The 19,187-nt window shown below is 38.5% G+C and overlaps 1 protein-coding gene across 3 annotated transcripts in view; it reads right to left on the reverse strand.

The window, feature by feature from the left end:
* ptprz1a (protein tyrosine phosphatase receptor type Z1a) overlaps positions 1–19,187 on the reverse strand; it is a 264,158-nt gene that overhangs the window by 56,913 nt on the left and 188,058 nt on the right. For 2 of the 3 annotated variants that reach the window (XM_043709180.1, XM_043709179.1), the window contains exons 11-13: positions 16,096–16,142; positions 11,661–14,232; positions 2,469–2,613 (exon numbers count right to left, since the gene is read on the reverse strand). In XM_043709180.1, coding sequence (XP_043565115.1) covers positions 2,469–2,613; positions 11,661–14,232; positions 16,096–16,142 — 2,764 coding nt within the window. The remainder of the gene's footprint in view (positions 1–2,468; positions 2,614–11,660; positions 14,233–16,095; positions 16,143–19,187) is intronic. The other variant, XM_043709181.1, reaches the window with a different exon arrangement.

Consider the following 19,187-nt stretch of genomic DNA (forward strand, 5'->3'; position numbering starts at 1 on the left):
TGGACAACGTGGATTCTTTCAGGCTGGTATCAGGTACAAACTCCAAGACAGATTGTATTTCAATACATTCATTCTCATGGAGTTGTCATAGATGAGTACAATCAATGTGCATTTTACCTGAAGTCTGGTATACCAACTCTCATGGCAATTATTCAAATGCACAAAACAGAACTCTATTCTTGACACACAGCAGCTTGGGAAAAATTATTAAAACATATTTTCCTACACACTGACTGTAATAGCCATCCCAAAATATCCATCTGTTTTGTTTAATTGTCCACCCGCAGCAAGGCTGAGGCAGAGTGTTGCTAAGTAAGCTTCCTGCTAATTATCACTCTATTAAAAAGGAATAAGTGCTGACAGGTTTATTGCCATTGCTGTACAATCTAGCGGTTGTATCTTTGATATTCCTCAATCTGCCAGATCATTTCTTTGGCACCTTCCCTCTACGGCTGAAGGAACAAATCCCCAATGGCCAAATCTCTTGTTAATATCATCAGGCTTTTAATCAGGTACTTAACAAGCTAAAAAGGCAATATTAATGAATCGTGTCAAACCTCTGAAAATTATTGATATATAATTAACAAACAAAAACTCGCTCTTATTTTCCATGATGGAACTGGTGACTCTACGATGTCTAACAATGAAACACAATGAGATAATGTGCTCATTACAACATCTTGGAGCAACCTCCACCTGGCCTCTCCTCTCTGACCGGAGATTGAAACTAGCTGAGAAGTTAAATGCCCACACTCATCAATGCTGTCTCAAATTCTTGGGATGCTGGATCATTTTGGCAAAATGTACCATTGAAAAACTTGCACATTTAAACCTCTTTGACTAGAGAGTTATTATCCTCGGTAGTTTTGAAACGGCCAATTTCTGTACAACGTAAAATTTACTTCCGCCAAATTGCTGATTTTTGGCTCCAGACAGGTCAAAATAATTTGAATTTTGCAAGCTTAGCATCCCAACTATGCAAGCCAATGCCTTTCTCTTGGTCTTTGGTTACCTACTTCCAAATCCACAATCTTAGGGTGAGAAAGTAACATTATGTAGAGCACTGCAGGTTATTGCTTTGTACTTCACAGCCAGCTTCTTGCACCAGAGTCCCCCTTTATCCCCAACCCAACACATGTAAAAATGCTGCTTGCACTCAGGATTTGACTTCAAAACTTTTCAATTTTACTAAATCAGATTGTCATCCTTTATACATCAATGCTTTGTCTGTGTGTATTTCTCTCCTGAACAGGGCAGGCTTCCATTTATAACACAACTCGCTGGCCTGAAGCACTTTGCCACTGTTGGAAGTGTAGTCACTTGCTCTAAACTTTGTCTTTTTAGTTTTGTGGTTTCCTTCCACTTTGATTGTTCTGATAGCAGGCAGGCCATATCATTATGTGGATGGCCTCAGTGAGTGTTACACTGACAGCTTGAAGAGTAGGTGTGGAGAGGGCTTTGATGAAGGTGGTAAAGCTGGAGAAGTACCAAATTAATTCTGATCTCATCCTCAGGCAGCATCTCGATAATTGCAATAGAGAGAACTGGGAAGTGCTCAAGAATAGAATCACTGGATGAATACTCCCTCCATCTCTGACCCTGGACTGTATCCTCCACTAATGACAGGGCACTGAAAATGCACGGAACACTCCTACTCTGTTTCAATTGAAATCATCACAGGTTGGAATGCGGTCAAAGGGACACTCCTATTTTAAAAGAATTGAAGAACTGTAGAAAACATGCAACAAAGATTCAACAGGGTGATGCCAGGAATTAGAGGATACAATAATGATAGGAGAATTAGGATATCATTATTCTTTTTGGCCGAGAGTCAGTATTGCTGCGTTTTATGGAGTATTTCTCACTGTATCTTGCCAATATCACCATATTCACTATCTGCCATGTTTCTGTGGCGCCACTTTCACACATTGTAGCCACATCTTACAACATGCCATGCCCAGGAGTAATCATTATAACTGGGAGCTGCCTTGCATGCTCCGATTGCCTAGTGGTATTATCACAACATGATTAAGCCAGAAACTCAACTAATATTCTGGGGACCCGGGTTTGAATCCCACTGCAGCAAATGGTGAAATTTGAATTCAATAGTAAATATCTGGAATTAAGAATCTATTGATGTCCACGAAACCACTGTTGATTGTTGGAAACACCCATCTGGTTCACTAAAGCCCTTCGAGGAAGGAAACTTGCCATCCTCTCCTGGTCTGGCCTACATGTGACTCCAGAGTCTTCTTTGATGGGGATTACACAGTGTCCCGGTATACAGCCTCCAACTATACTGGAGTGACAACTGTGTAGCCAGCAGAAAATCCAGGCTAGAAATTACTGTGCGATAGAAATAGATTCAATTAACATGATCTAATTAGCTGTATTTATATTATCTTCATCTATGTTTCCAAACAAATATTTGTCAGCTAATAGAATTACCATGATTTCAGATCACTCACCTCCAGTATATAAGGATAGCTACCAGCAGCATCAAACATAGGAAGGTGAGAGCTGATACCACCACAAGAGGGATAATTGCTTTTTTTTCTGTCTCTAACCCAACTGCCAAACCTATACGGGACTCATGGCTGCTGTTACTGGCCTCTGTGGTTGTAGAAAAAGCAAAAGGATTAAAAAACAGTTTTACCATAAGCAAACCAGAACGAAACAGCAAACCACACTCATGACAGTACAATAAGAACATCAAAGTTTCATGACTAATCTTCAGTTATATGCCCAAAATATAATTTGCTTGAGACTGCTTACCTGTACAACATAAAATAAGTGGTAATAAACTTTCAAGCTACTCAAGAGAGAAGTAAAAGGTGAAGAACAGTGACAATGAAGTAACCAGCGAAAGCATAGTCCCAGCACCACCAAGCAACACAACATACCCCACACATATCAAAGCAGAAGGACGATCAGAGGGTACTATGAAACCTTCATCTTATTTAAAATCTTATGGTTTTAAACAATGATTAGATTTCTGAAGTAAATTTCAAACAAATTGACAAAAATACTGGCATTATGTCTTGGTCAGATAAGAAGTTGTCAGCTTGAATTGAAACTGATCACAGGTAGTGATCATTTTGCATGAAATCCACGCACAAGATATTACAATAATGAACCGTGAGATTTTTCTAATGGTTACAAATTACGAAGACAAATAACCAAGCCACAGTGTGTAATCTTGTTAACCATTCTCTAGCTGATATGTGTTGCTTTATTTTGTCCCTGCACATAGTCAAATTCTGTTATCTTTCCATTGCTTCCTTTCATTTGTGAAGTCTGCCTCAAAGCATTTTTACCTTTTTACCTTTCAGATAGCTCTTCAGTACCTGACCAAAGAGCAGTGCTCCAAAAGCTTGTACTTCCAAATACACCTGTTGGACCATTATGTGATGTTTAACTTTCTTCTGAATGCCATTCTGCATGGGGCAACATCACAGCAGCACAAACAGACGAGCCTGCAGGATCCTGAGTCTCTCAGGCACACAAGTGGTCACTTGGTAGGGATTTTGGTGCATCAGTTCCTGGGACAGTGATGCCCTATCCCACCTGACATGCCAGTCAATCAGAAATACTGCCTCAGATGCCATGCCAGCTGGTGGCACAGGACCCAAAAACTCCAGGAACAGTGAGCAAGGTAAGTGAATTTGAAGTGTGGGGGATGGGGAAGGAGGAAAGCACAGCCTGGGGAGATGGAGTTGTACAGGGGGCTGGCTTGCAGTGATCAACACGACTACCACCACCCTCAAGCCTCACCCATCCGTGTCTTCAATCACTCCTCAGATTGGACGGATGGAGGCAACCCACCAACATGCCTATATTTCACCAATCAAAAAGGTACAACTCTATGACTGCCACAGTTCTTACCTGTCAAGGAAAGAGTTAACCACAGTGATCATAATGAGGCCCTTAAGTGATGAACAATTAACCACTTAAGGGCTTCAATTGATGGTAGACTGCGGAACTCAAGTGTGGCGTCTTCCTGCCTCAAACTTCATTTCAATGGAAGTGGGAAGACAGTGGGTATCTCTGAAGCCAACCCAGTTGACAATCTCTCCTTCCATCTACCTTGCCAGTCACTTGTCAGGAGGGCATGATTCAGTCCTTTGTTTCTATGGGTGTTCATAAACCTCTCTCATGAGGCTATCTGTATCTCTTGCTGTCAAACCCATTCCTTACCTTTTGCTTTTTGTAAAACTTTTCTTGCCCTGTTTTCTCTATCTTGACTGCCTGAAAAATGCTCCTTTAATGTTTGACTCAACAGCTGGTCTCACTTTGTATAGTGTGTTGCAAAGGACAGCTAATAGTTTTGTGGGAACACTGCATGTGTAGGAATAGGCTGTTGATGAGAAAGAAACAGAATCATTTGGATCTAGCAGCTGTAATGTAAGGAAGTAGGTGTCTTGGTTTAGCATATGGTGTAAGTGCATAGAGGTATTCAGATGAGTGGCCATGACTGCAGGTGTGACAGCACTTGTGAAAGGGGCAAGGGCTGGCAACATTATGCGGTTGATGAGAAAGAACAGTAAACATTTTCCGAAATGAAAGCAAGTTAAATGAGTTACAAATTCAGCAAGTTACAATGAGCAAGGATAGCAAAATCCCGATTCCAGTGTTGCAACTGAAAACAATAAATTCTGGACATCACAGTGGGTCACGCAGCATCGAAACTTTTCGAGTCTAGATGAGTCTTCATCAGAGATTTGATGAAGAGTCATGTAGACTCGAAATATTAGTTTGCTTTCTCTCTCTGGATGCTGTCTGACCTGCTGTGACCTCCAGCGTTTGTTGTTTTCAGTACAGATTCCAGCAGCTGCAGGAATTTGTTCCTACCAATGTTGCAACTGCTGTTATGATGCCATCTGCTGACAAGTATTGCAAATAACAGATCTGGATTAGGACGATTGTAGGTTGCTCAGTTAATTAGCCGGTAAACAGCTAATATAAAGCAATGTTCTTGTTGTACATAGTTACTCTTTTGAACCTGCATGACTCCTGCCAATTAAGCTATTTTTTCACCATAAATCCCCATTGAGCATGATAGGTTGCAACAATGCATTTCGGGCCCATTTGAAAATGTCATGGAGATAAAATGCCTGGCTTATGAAGAGAATTACCCATTTTCAGATAAAACTGTCAATATCTGTTTTGGCACCCAATAGTGGAAGAAACTCTGTCTTTATTTTCAATAGTCCAACCAGATGTCATTCATTACAGTCTGCAATTTGTCAGTCTAATTAATAACCCTTAATAAAATGTACTTCAATGTGAAGTGGAATTTTAAAAAATGCTGATTTAGCCGTGTGTAATTGCACTGTAATTGTGCAAGAGGTGAGATTGGGGTGAGGTAAAGGTCCAGAAGATTAAAATAATTACTGAGCCTCTCTCTTTGAGAGTGAAATGAAAGAACTATTTAGAACATTATTTGGGATGGTGCTCAATTTGTCGCAGTAATTACCTTTTGATATAATTATTTTATCCCTTCCAGTCCTGCTGGGAGATGCAGACTGTGGTTACTCCCTGAGCCTCCCATGCATTTCAATTGGCTTTAGCCTAGAACCAAATGTTAGCTAGTGCATTCTGAAATAAAACTGGCCATGTTGAGCTGCCAGGCCCACTCTAGCCCCTGACTGTGGTGCTAATGAGACACGTTATACAGGCACTAAAGGTTCTGGTTGTACAGTTTACATGGGGGCAGTTAGGTAACAGTACATCGCATCAAAATACCAAAGCATTGAAAGTCTGTAATATTGCAATATAAAGATCTGAAAAGCATCAAATAATACAATCATAACTAGCTAACCCTCTAAATGATGATCAAGGTGAAGAAATAAAATGAGTTGTTGGCTAAAGCTTTTTGTGTGAATCACTTCTAATTCAAATTGACAATGTTACTGGTAGGACCAGTTTAGCAGAATTATATATGGAGAATCAACCAACCTGTGAACTTTAGTTATCCTTCCTCCTCCTCTAAATAGCTAATAAAGAGACCTCCAATATTCTTTAAAAAATGGAACCAGTGAATCAAAAAACAACAAAAATAAAAACCCATGTACCTTTGAAAATACATCTGAAATCATTCGTCCCTGTAACTACACATATGAATTGCTAAAAAAACATGAAAAATAATATGCTTTGCAACTTAGTGTGATGATGTAACTTCACTAGAAAACCTCCACAATGTATAATCCCAATCAGACATTGTGGGATGTTGGAAAACAGACTGATGTCTGTCTTCAATGACAAATTGGTTAAGACAACAAATTTGATAACTGCTGAAAGATATGTGGATTTTAATGATCCTGCAGCATGCCAGTGATATCAAGAATATGTCACATTGTAAAAGGTGTCAGCTTGCTTTCATAAGTACTATCTGAAAAATGGGTCAGGTTTCTTTTACAGTGGCAATTTCAGATAGTTATATGCTTAACTGCACATTAAGGTTTTCATTTAAAAAAAACACAAGTTGCTGGTTGTATGATGATTTTGAAGCAGCAGGATATGCACTTTCTTCACCAATTAGATTAATGGGTTGAATAAAAGAGCAGAGTGAGAAATAAAGAGAAGGAAAAGAAGATTGACTTGAGAGGGGGAAAATGATGGAAAATAACATGGCATCTTTAAAATAGATCATAGTATCCTTCGTGAGGAAGCATGCCATTCGTGTCCCCATCGACCCTCCAACCAGCATCCCACCCTCCTCATAACCCTGCATTTCCCATGACTAATCCACCGAGCCTACACAACCCTAGACATTATGGGAAATTGAGCATGGCCAATCCACTTAACCTGCACATCTTCGGACTATGGGAGGAACTTTAGACTGACACGGGGAGAATGTGCAAACTTCACGCAGACAATTACCCGAGGCTAGAATTGAACCTGGGTCTGTGAGGCAACAATGCTAACCACTGAGCAGCTGTGCTGAAATCGTTCAAAGCAGTCCACATTTATAATTTATTTTCTTGGGAAGGGAAGTTAATTGGCAGCCACTAGCAATTAACAGGCTGTTAAAAGATTGCTTATTCAAATACCTACTGGACTAATTAAGGTGTGGAGAATTCAAGTGCAATTCCATGAAACTCTCAGAGATATTAAGAGCAAGAATCTGTTTTGTGTTGCTGATAGCGAAGCATCACAAATCAGCCAGCAACTTGTGGCAATTTACAATTTATCTCTTTCTTACTCCATGGACAATGTGCACAATAATGGCAAATATCAGCCAGAAAGTAAAGATCTTGATATTCTGATGGGCATAAAAGTGCTGGTGCAAGGTTCACTGGAGTTAAAGATTTGGACTTCGTGGAAGCCATGATACAGCTGACTCTGTGGGAATTATCTACACAATTGAATATTCTAATTGACAATTCTCTCCAACGAGAAACCTCCTAAAATGTTCATTAAACTTGGAGCAGGCAAAAGGTACAGAGATCAGGATGATTGTGGGGAGTGGAGGAGGTTACTTTGACAAGGCAAGTTTGAGGACCTCAAGGAGGGGATGCATGGGAAGATTGTTAAGGTTCTATTTAATTCAACCCTCAAACCTGAACCCAGGTAAGAACATAGAGCTATCACACTACGAGACTGACTTCAGCAGTAATATTTACCATTAGAGGCAACTACACAGGATAACAGCAAGAATAGGTCAGTGGCAGAATCTTAAATAGGTAAAATATTCATGAAAGAACTTGACAATATAAGGTGAACATGTATGTTAGGTTTTTGTTTTTTTGGCACTGAGTCAGTGTTTTGTCCCATTAAGCCCAGTCCTGCTCAGATAATGAATGTCATGGTTTCACTACACTGAATTAATTTCCTGAAGAACATTTTTCCCTAACAACCCAAAGAAATTAAGTAAAATGCACCAATAACTTCTGAATCTCTACTGTTCAACTTCATCAAATATGACTTCATTTGTATGAATGAAATGCCCTGACGAATGGCAAAACAAGTACCATGAAGCTCTTTATTATCCCTTTCCATACGTATTCCTAAAATTCTCAATCTAATTTCCAGCCAGCTATTTATTACGTTTTTTTCTTAAGTAATAAATCAACACAAAATTATCAGTTTCTTTTAAGGTTTTCAGTGCATTTTGAAGTGACTGTAATAGAAAATATAAAAGACACTATAAAAAAGTGATCATAGTAAATGTTGTCAAAGATACAGAGCAAATTATCACATGTAAAAGCTCATGTATTTCAGAATGATGTCTTCATGAACGTGTTAACCTTGTACTGCATAATCCAACCAACAAATAAGTTACTATTAAGTAATAGAATTAGGGAATATATTAGATTTATGTTGTGGAAAATTTGAGGTAATTACAGGAAACATTCTTTGAAATGTGAAAAAGCAGAGAAGGGATAACAAGGCTTGTAGAATATAATAAACTCCAACATTGCTTGTGTTGCACTGCAAAGTGCATTTGTTTCTTTCAGAAATTCATCATAAAAAGGTATGGATTTTGGATGAATCTATCACACAAAAGCTTCTCTGAGACTGATCATTTTGGGATGTTGGCACATCAATTAGATAACCTAATCCCAATAGATGCATTGATGGTCGTGAAAGGGCTTAGGGGACCTGTGTATAGGAACACTCCAGGCTGGAGACTGGCTGCTGAACTTTTTCCACTGTGCCACACAGGTGAACACTTGCCCATCACGGAGGTTTAGCTAAATTGTACACAATGTAACATTGCTATATCAAACATGATGGGGTCATGGATATTCCAAGCAGATAAATTGCCTTCACCATTTTTTAGTGGATATACCAAAATTCCAAACACCTAACAAATGTTATGTCTTTTTTAGTGGGTTAGTGGTAGAGCCTTTCCCGAGTATGGCAGTGTTCATGAATACATACTGATGGATGTTGCAAGATGTAACCTAATTTCCTGTCACTAGGTATAAATGAGTAAAGTGTGGACCAATGTTCAGTGCCTATGTTTTTGAGGATTGTGGGCATTTCCTGATAAATATTATATCTTAATTATATTTGCTCCTTTACTTTCAGAAGCTGATGACTTCTGGATGGACCTCAGATAGAAGAAATCTGTGGAAGTATGAAAAATATTTTCAATTAATTTTGGACCATCCAATTACACGAGTGGCTTAGCATAAATGTTGCCCCACACACCAATGAATTAACAATGTGTCTACTTTAAGTAAGGTGAATAAATATGGGGAAGGGTTACAATGCACTTGATTTGCAAAATGTTACTGAGTTTTTTAAATTTGGCTTTCGAAAAGATTATATTCAGTTTTATCAATTTTTTTAAAAAAGCTCTGATTAACAGACCTACCAGATGGCGACGATACTGTCTTTTTGCTTAGAAACTTTGATTACTCGACAGTTGCTTTCTTTGGATAGTTGAATATTTCCTGCAAAGTCTCATGATCATATTTGTCCCTCAATATCATTTTTTTAATGCATGTTATTTTACAGTTAAACAAAGATCTGAAGTCATTTTTGACTAAGTGGTAAGAGTTACACATAGGGGCTGTAGTGCTGCTTGATAAAACTCCTGTTTTGAAGTCTGGCATGCTAGGATCACAGATCAGGGAAAGATGTACAGATGGGAATGTTTCAAGCTTATTGTACCAAGTAAAATAAATGACTGAAATGACAGTGCTGTGAAACAAATGCACCAAACTCTACCCCCAATTTCCAATTTACTGGTGGGTTCTGGGAGCGGAGCTTGTTCTTTCTGTGGTGAGTAACAGGATTCAGGTATCACAAAATACCTTTACATTGTATACACTATTCAATTATTTAAAAACAGCTTAACTTCCCATTTCTTTTTTCACTATTTTATATTCTTGCAGCAATTCTATCAACAGTGCATGCTAAGTTCATCTGCTTATGCTACACTGTTTGGTGTAATCACTAACATTGTAAATTTGCCAGCTACAAAGTGACATGTTAACTTGCCATCAGTGGTGAGTTAGTATTATTGAGAGTTGGAGAGCATAACACAAACCTATTTATGGTTGATACATTGGAAAATCTCTTTGATTTCCAACAGACAGTTTAAAATGGATTAGATTAGAGTGGTGCTGGAAAAGCACAGCAGTTCAGGCAGCATCCGAGGAGCAGGGAAATGGAGCCAGCAAAGTATCTGGTTGCAGCTTCATTTGGCTCATTTTTTGTTTGTCACATTTTAATTGTGTCAGAATTAACTCCAAAATGATTCATCAATCACCAACTATATTACTACAATCCTTCCTGTAGGAACAGGAAATTTGTATTACATTTGAATAGGAATCTAAGATATATAGATCAACACATTGACTGTAAGAAAGCTTAATTGCTAATCTACTGTTGTACCCGCTCATACTATGAAATTGAATGACACCACACAGCTCAGTGAGAAATATACAACAACACAGGTTTCACTCTCTTGCATTTCTATGAGGATTCAGTTGACAATAAAGACATATCAGGATTGATAACGATAACATAATAACATTACTGAAACTCTCAGAAGTATTATTCTCTAAAACACACATCTTAAAATAATTTATAAGCAGTTGGTTGATATTGCCAGTTGAAATACCTTTTAAAAAAATCAAATTCTGTAAATTTTCATGCAATGCCACTTATTAAGTAAGGCATCCATGACAGCAAATTGAAGTTAAATTATATTGATTAAAATATCAGACCTTCTTTAAACTCAAACACTATTGCATCTATTTGACCAAAAATTATTATGCACACTGTATTTGTAGCAATATTATTCAATTTTTGTTCCATAGTACTTTGCAAGGAAGGTAATGGATTTTTTTTTTAAATTAAAGGCTACTTTATGCAAACTGAATATCTCCCCTTGCCCAAAAGAACAGACTTTCATAATATTTTTAACTATGAGTCAGGGAAGTAAGGAACACAGTGTATCTTAAAAACCTGTGCAATGGACTTGTTACTGTCACAACTTAGAAAAGAGTTGATAAGGGAATACTTGTGAATGCGACACCATCATTTGTCTAATCACTGATATATTCTCTACCATCCGCTATTCGAATCAAAGTTTATTTCACTAATTTCCTTGAAGAGCGTATAAATATATTTGCAATTGCTGTAAAAGGTCCAGTAAGTTACTCAATTGCAATGTTGCATATTTCTCAAATTACCAAAGATGCTAACCCAGTGCTCACTTATGATGAAGCTTGAACACTTGCTGAACCTTGATATTGCAATATAAATTATTCACAGTTGGCATCAGTTTACACGATAGGAGATCATTCTGTGCTACTCAGCAAACAATCTCATGATAGCTCAATTTCTCAGGTTGCTTTGAATAAATTGAGAACAATGCAGTTAAGTGAAGCATAATATACAAGTTTGATGGCAATTCTAACTTAATTTGGATCATTACCAAATCAGAATTATTGAAAATCTATATTTAAAGTTTGGTTTACATTAATTTAAAATTCTACTGACTTTTACAGACATTGATCGGCTATTGACCCCATCAACCATGATTACAGTCACATTGATACAGAAATGAGCAGGTCATCTTAGTACTAAGCCTTTTCCGGCATCAATAAGGATCCCACTACCAAGGTTGCTGACCATCCCCTCCAGAGCTGCATTGATTTCAACTTTAGTTTTGCAAATGGCTTTCAGTCATAACTAACCTGCCTCATAAATGTCGAATAAGGTAGTTTCAAGCCCACTAGTTACAGATGGAGCTGAAGGCAGTGATGTCCTTGGTTCTGCTGCTTTACCTGTGCCTGTTGTACTGTCTAACGCTCTATAATTATACTCGAGGGAACTTAACACCATTGAAGTTTCATTAACAGTTAGACTATCAGATGTACTCTGGCCAGAACCACTCTCCTCTTCAGTGGTCAGGAAGGTACTAGTCCTAGAGTATGATGGGGACTGTTTCGTAGTTACTGTCGTGGTCCAATTATGTCTTGCTACTATTGTTGGTCTTTTGTGCTTTCCAGTGGATGCTTTTGGCGTCAGTGCTGTTGCCATGTAGTGATTTCTGTCCGCATCTGAATCTGTTAAATTGAAGTTAAGAGTAGTGAGGAATACGTTTTCTTCAGAAGACGCAGGTGGTCGTGATAAGATCTGGGAATACTGACTATTCTGCTCCTTTGTAGTGCTGAATATCTGCCCACTTATGTGACTTTCTTCCTCAGATCTGGGGTAAAATGTTGTCCGAACACTACCATCTGTCTCAGACAAATCAATCTCTGAACCAGAAGACCACGGTTCACCATCCTGACTTTCACTCAGCAATGTGACAGAGGAAGGCACAGAAGGGGCTGGCAAGGGAGCAGCAGAACCTTGCACATTTAGCTCCCTGCTAGGAGTTGTAGCTGGAACAGAAATGTACGATGCATCACCATATGATAAAGGTAGGCTAGTAGGAACAGAAAACTGGTTATTGGAAACAGTAGAGGAAACATAAGAGAGTGCATTATCACTGGAAGGCATGAGGGAAACATAAAGCATTGTCTCATTTTTCCACAATGTTTCGGTATCACTCAATGATCTTGTATTACCAGAGAGACTAACAGTAGCTTGCAGCAATAATTCATGAGTAAATAAAGCAGGAGCAGTTGCAGTTGATATTTGACTGTTGGGAAAAACAGGAGGAGCATACGAAGATATTTTGCTTTCATAGGAAGCAGGGATCGCTTGAAGCAACGTGTCAGCAACAGTGGGTGCAGAAGTAACATTCAAAGTCTCATCACTGGGAACAACAAGTGGAGTCAAAGGCAACATCAAACTGTTGGAAAGGGCAGGAGTAACATGAAGTAATATTTCATTCTCTTTAGAACTAGGGTAAGTTTGAAGAGACATCACACCACTGGGTAAAGGAAGGGCAGATTCAAACAACAGGTCACCAACAGAGGTTGCAGTGGTGGTATGCTGCACCAACTCACTGCTAAATGCAGCAGAAGTCACATGGAGTAATGCTGGAATTTCAGAGGAACTCTGAAGGTCATAAGGGAGTACCTCAGTAGAGGAGGAAGCAGGGATAGTATGAAGAGACACCACATTGCTAGCTAAAGGAAGGGTAGCTTGAGCATCAACATTGGCTGGTAGAGATGAACCAGACACTCCCACAAAAGTAGCTTGAAGCAACATTTGACTGCTAGGAAAAACATGGGCAGAAGGAGGTAATGTCTCGCTAGCTAGGGAATCAAAGGTCACATACAGAGACATTGGGTCAGTCGATAAAGGACTTGTCATTTGAATAAACACTTCACTATTAGCAGAAGCAGAAGATTGATAAAAAGATGCACTGAATAAGGAGGGAGTAGGCTGCAGCTGTGCTTCATCATGGGTATAAGCAGAGGTAGCATGAAAGGACACTTTGCTGTTTGAGGGCACAGTGGTAGTTTGAAACACCATCTCACCAGTAGAGTAAGGAGAGGTAGCTGGGATTTCCTTCTCTTTAGGTAAGGTATTTAATCTGTCAATGGAATCTGGAGTACTGTGTAGGTATGTTTCTTGGTCAGGAGGAAGAAGGGTTTCAGAAAACAACTCATGCGACGCAAGTACATTCCTGGTGGGAGGGGTTACCATATTTGGGTAAACTGTTGCTGTAGAAGCGACAGAATCAGGAACCACACTGTGCTCTTGGGAATTAATTATTTCATTGGCTGACATCATTTGCTCTTTCCCAGAATCCATATGAGGTATGACAATCATTGTTTCAGACAACAAATTGGGAGTTGAATTACTCATGAGACCATCTTCAGGTGTAACTGCCTGAGGAATATTCCTCATGCCAAAGCTGGGTACACTGAATATATTGTCAGGTTCTGTTGCAGTACTGAAGTGTGGGGTTTCTTTGGGTGTAACTGGAATTCTTGCTTGGTGGGTGGTGGTGAAAATTTCATTCAAATCCAGGGGTCCTACGGCTGAAGAATCGTCCGAGTCCTCTGCTATGGAAGAGATCATGATTTCATAGGGCAGTGCAGTATCCTTGGATATTGTTTCAACCACAGTCATGGAGGGGGGATAAATAATATCGGGAATGGTAACCTTTGTGGTTATTTCCTCATTTCCCTTGGCAAAATACTTTTCATTAGGAACAGCATTTGCATTCTGTTCTTTGTCATTGATGGATATGGATTTTTCATTTTCAGCTTCCACACTCTTCTCTTTCCACTGGTGATTAAATACCGGAACCGTGTGAGTTTCAAGTAAAATTGGCTCTGATTGCACTGGATTAATTTCTGTTGGCTGAAGGAGAAAGAAAGATTTCTTTTAAAAATGGAAATGTGTCCATTTTATATATTCTATTGACCACAATTCACATAGAACTTGCCTCTGCAACGGTTTTGCCAGTGTAAAATAAACAGAACTGTTGAAGAAATAGTGACTAAAAAATGGCCACTTACAGTATTTTTTTCAAGGTTTCTGCTAAGGCTACATTGTAAGATTGAAAGAACCAGATGAGAATCGTGCCCATTATTTGTGCATTTGGAATACTGTGTTGTATTTAATGGAGGTGATGGGTGTCTTGGCTGAAGGCTGTCAACCAGGTGAGAGGTCCCCCATGACATTGGCAGGTCTTCCCTGGGATGACAATTGTCTCCAGAAGCAGCTGTTTAGAACAGAAGCACAAGCCGAGAAATGGTGGCAGCTGCCAGTACTACACCCACAATTGGCCATCACTGGATTACGGGCCATAACTGATTGATGGCAGGAAAGGAGGTCGCAGGACATAAGGGAAATGGGTTGGAAGTCAACAATGGTGTAGGTATTACACTTGGCAGGACTAACCCTCCTCCCCCCTCTCAAATGAGTCCAAAAGATAGTCTGCATGGATTTGCTTGCTGTGCTCTTTTCAGGCTGAGCCCATCACCTGCCATGAATATTTGGCATGAGTCACTCCATTAATTGACCATTTGAAGCCATCAATGAGCTTAACCATCATTGACTGAATCACTTTGGAAGTGGGAAAACAATGTCACCCTCACCCACCCTAACCAAAACACTTCTGATTAAATGCCTATCTGGCCACCAAATGTATTATGGTCAAGTGGCAATAAATTCCACCCACATGTGTTTCATATGTTCTCCATTAGAGTGCATTGGTTTAATATTTGCCCCATTATCAGTGGGACTGATTTTCGAACTCCTAACCCCACTTGTTACCCACAGTAGTTTGCATACAAGTTAAACGTCTTTATGGCAGAGAGTGATAAATTCTTAATCTAGCAAGGAATTAACGGATATGGGGAGAGTACGGGTAAGTGGCATTGAAATGCCCATTAGCCATGATTGAATGGTGGAGTGGACTTGATGGGCAAAATGGCCTTACTTCCACTCCTATGTCTTATGGTCTTAAGTCATTTGTAGTGCACTCCATATGTGCTTGAACTGGCTTTAATCTATCCTGCTCTGTTTGTTGGTTCTAGTCATTTGTTGAGCTCTGACTCACTCCAGCAGCCAGAAGGCCTCCCACTCTAACATGAGGGGCAAGAGTTAGAACTGAAGAAGAGTCATGGTGGACTTACAACTTTAACTCTGTTTCTCTCTCCATCGATGCGTCCAGACCAACTGAGTTTCTCCACTGGTGATACCAGTGAGCATTTTCATTTGGACTGTACTGACACAAATGTTTAAAATCTCAGGCGGTTTAATTATTTTTATTTGGATAATGTTCAAATAATTGATAATAATGGAAAGTAAAGGAAACCTTGAACAACTTAAGTTGGTCATATCATCTTTAATGTCACACTCATTGACGTTGCGTTTTCAGCTTCACATATGGTTTTATTTGTGTCACCAGATTAAAATCTGTCAAAACTCAGTATTAAATCGGGAGAGAAACATTAAACATTGAAAAGTTTAACAAAAAAAAGTGCACATTGCATAGTGCAATGCAGATAGGAGGGAGAGTTAAAAGCAATAACAATATTTCTTAGAACTCTTGATTATTCTTAAATTATTTGTTCTTGTGGTTTAAGATATATGTTGAAGCATTTGAACAAGGTACTAAATGAAAATGCACTCTTATTTACATGTGAATTCAAGCATAAAATAACTCTTTAAAGTGAACAATAGACAGCCAAAACATAATTTATATATTTTCATTACCTTTGGGTCATCAAATGTGTCATTAAAATTGAAAAAGGCACCAAAATCTGCAATATATAACAAAAAAGTGTTAGACTGGAAAAAAAATACAAATATGGAAATGATTGACTTCAGAATGAATTGAATTCTTTGTATAGCACCATATCACCCCATATTTTAAAAAGGTGGGATGAAAAAAAACACAATTACATATTAATGAGCTTATCATTACTAATGGGGGGGAAAGTGCTTGAGTCCATTATAAATCATGTGATAACAGAACACTTGGAAAGTTTAAAGGGATTAGACAAAGTCAGCATAGATTTATGAAAGGAAAATCATGCTTTGGTAATCTACTCGACTTTTTTTTGAGGTTGTATTGTGGGTAAAGGAGATCTTGTACAATTTGATTTCAGGAAGGTTTTGATAAGGTCTCGCATAAGAAGCTAGTGGATAAAAGTAAACCACACAGGACTGGGGCTAATACATAGACATGGATCAAGAGTTGATTGACAAACCAGAAACATAGTGGGAATAAATGAATCTTTTTCTGTGGCAAGTGATAACTAGTAGTCAGGATCAGTGCTTAGGTCTCAGTTATTCACGATATATATAAATGAGAGAATCAAATGTAACATTTCCAAGTTTGCTGATGACACAAAACTAGATGGGATTAAGAGTTGTGAATAGGATGCAAGGAAGCTTCAGGACAAATTGAAAATGTGGGGAAACACATGGCACATGCATTGTAATGTGGATAAATTTGAAATCATACACTTTGGTGTGAGAAAAAGAAAAGCAGAGTATTACTTAAATGTTGATTTTGGGAAATGTGGATGCAAAGGATTTGGCTGTCTTTCCACATGAGTCAATGGAAGGGGACAGGCAGATGCAGCAAGTGATTAGGAAGGTTAATGGTATGTTGGCATTCAATGAAAAAGGATTTGCATTTAGAAGTTGGGGTGGCTCATTGTAGTTTTATAGGGCCTTGGTAATACCACACCTAGATTATTTAATGCAGTTTCCATCTCCCTACCTAAGGCAGATCATAATTGCCATAGAGGGAGTGCAGTGGAGGTTCATCAGGCTGACACTAGGGATGGCAGGGCTGTTGTATGAGGTTAGATTGGTTCAATTGGATCTGTATTTATTAGAGTTTAGAATAATGAGAGGGGATCTAATTGAAACATGTTAAATTCTAATGGGGCTCCACAAACTAGATGTGAAGTGATGTACAGCAAGAAAGGTTCTAGATGCAATCCAGACTCTATACTAAAGTAAGTTATTTGTACTAAAATAAGTTACTTTAATCAGAGTATCGGTGGAGGGACCATATTGTTAGGTGAATGCTGAATGGGAGAAATGTGGAAATCAGCCAATTATTCTGCTTTTGACTGCTATCGACTGGAAACTTCATGTATAACGTCAGGTAAAGAACATGAAAGCTTTAAGAATTGCCATTCGATGAAGAAGTTGAAAAGATAGCTGACACCAGAAGTCTGCTTGAAGCCACAATTTCATGGCTGGAGACGTTAAATTGACCAGAAATGTTTGCTGCTCAGGTTGAATCATGCTTAAATATGGAAGGCTCACTAAATACAACAATGCAAAGGAACTGAATGGGCACGTTCTCATGAAATAGCAATTAGACCGAGGAAGCATTCTGATTTCAGTTTATAAGAATCCTCACTGTAACCCTAGAAATCATTGTTGACAATATTAGCAGAAGGTGGTTTATTGATTTTCTTCAAATTTCGTTTGAGAAAAATCAAGCATTGGCATGTGCAGAAAAGGACACAATTTTCTGCAAAAGTTAGAAAAAGCAATCTTTAGCAGCTCATTTTAAAATGGATTAATACCCTCAATAAAAATATTATACAAAAGAAATAAGCCTAATAAGCTTTTGTCACATTGCTTCCCGAACAGTGATTAGTGACTACTCAGCCCTTTGTTTCACAGATAACGAGCTGATTGTTGACATACAAATATTTAGAGAACGAAAACCTGAAATGGCTAGAATATGCAAATTAAGGTTAATGCAAATTAGTTTTAAGTTTTTTTTGAAGAAGTGTTTAATGGTAAAATTGTCTGAGCTAATAAATGGGAAAAAAAGGTATTTGTTGCTAGGCAACAAATGTGAGAAAAACAAGAACATCTTGTATTTATGTAACACCTTTAACATACTAGAATTTCCAAGGTGCTTCATAGAAGCAATACAAAGCAAAATGTGAGAATGTCATAAAAGGAGACATTAGAATATATTACAAAAAGCCTTGGTCAAAATAGATTTTAAGAAGTGTCAGGGTCACACACTGTATCATTGAAGTTATAAAAAAGACACCAAAATTAGCGACATAAAAAAACATGCAACTCCAAAAAAGAAAGGAACTTTTGATTTGATTTGATTTTGATTTCATTTATTATTGTCACATGTATCTAGGTACAGCGAAAAGTTTCATTTTGTGGGCAGTACAGGCAGATTGTATCATACAAAGTGCATTAGGGTAATAGAACAGGGCGAGAAATACAAAGTTATGGTTGCAGATGTGTACAAAGGGCAAGATCAACATTAAATTTAAAACTTGAGAGATCCATTCAGAAGTCTAATAACTGAGAGGAAGAATCTGTTGTTATATATGTTTAAGCTTTTTTATCTTCTGCCCAATGGAAGAGATTGGAAGAGATTATAACCAAGGTGGGAGGGGTCTTTGATTATGTTGGGTGCCTTCCCAAAGCAATGAGAAGTGTAACTGGAGTCAGTGGATGGAAGGTTGCCTTGTGTGATGCACTGGTCTGTGTTCACAACTCTGTAATTTCTTATAATCCTGGGTAGAGCAATTGCCATACCAAGCTTTGATGAATTCAGATAGAATGCTTTCTATGGTGCATCTATAAAATTTGGTGAGAATCTTTACGCACATGCTGAATTTCCTTCGCCTCCTGAGGAAGTAGGGGCATTGTTGTGCCAGATCCAGAAGAGGACAGGCTTTGGGAGGCATTTAGGACTTAGAAAGCCAAAACAACAGTCTGAAATGGCAGAGTCATTAAAACCAGAGATTCTTATGAAACCAGACTTAGAGGAGCACAGATATCATAGAGGATTGTGTTGCTAG

Source organism: Chiloscyllium plagiosum, chromosome 19 (genome assembly GCF_004010195.1).
Source record: "Chiloscyllium plagiosum isolate BGI_BamShark_2017 chromosome 19, ASM401019v2, whole genome shotgun sequence".
NCBI lineage: Eukaryota > Metazoa > Chordata > Chondrichthyes > Orectolobiformes > Hemiscylliidae > Chiloscyllium > Chiloscyllium plagiosum.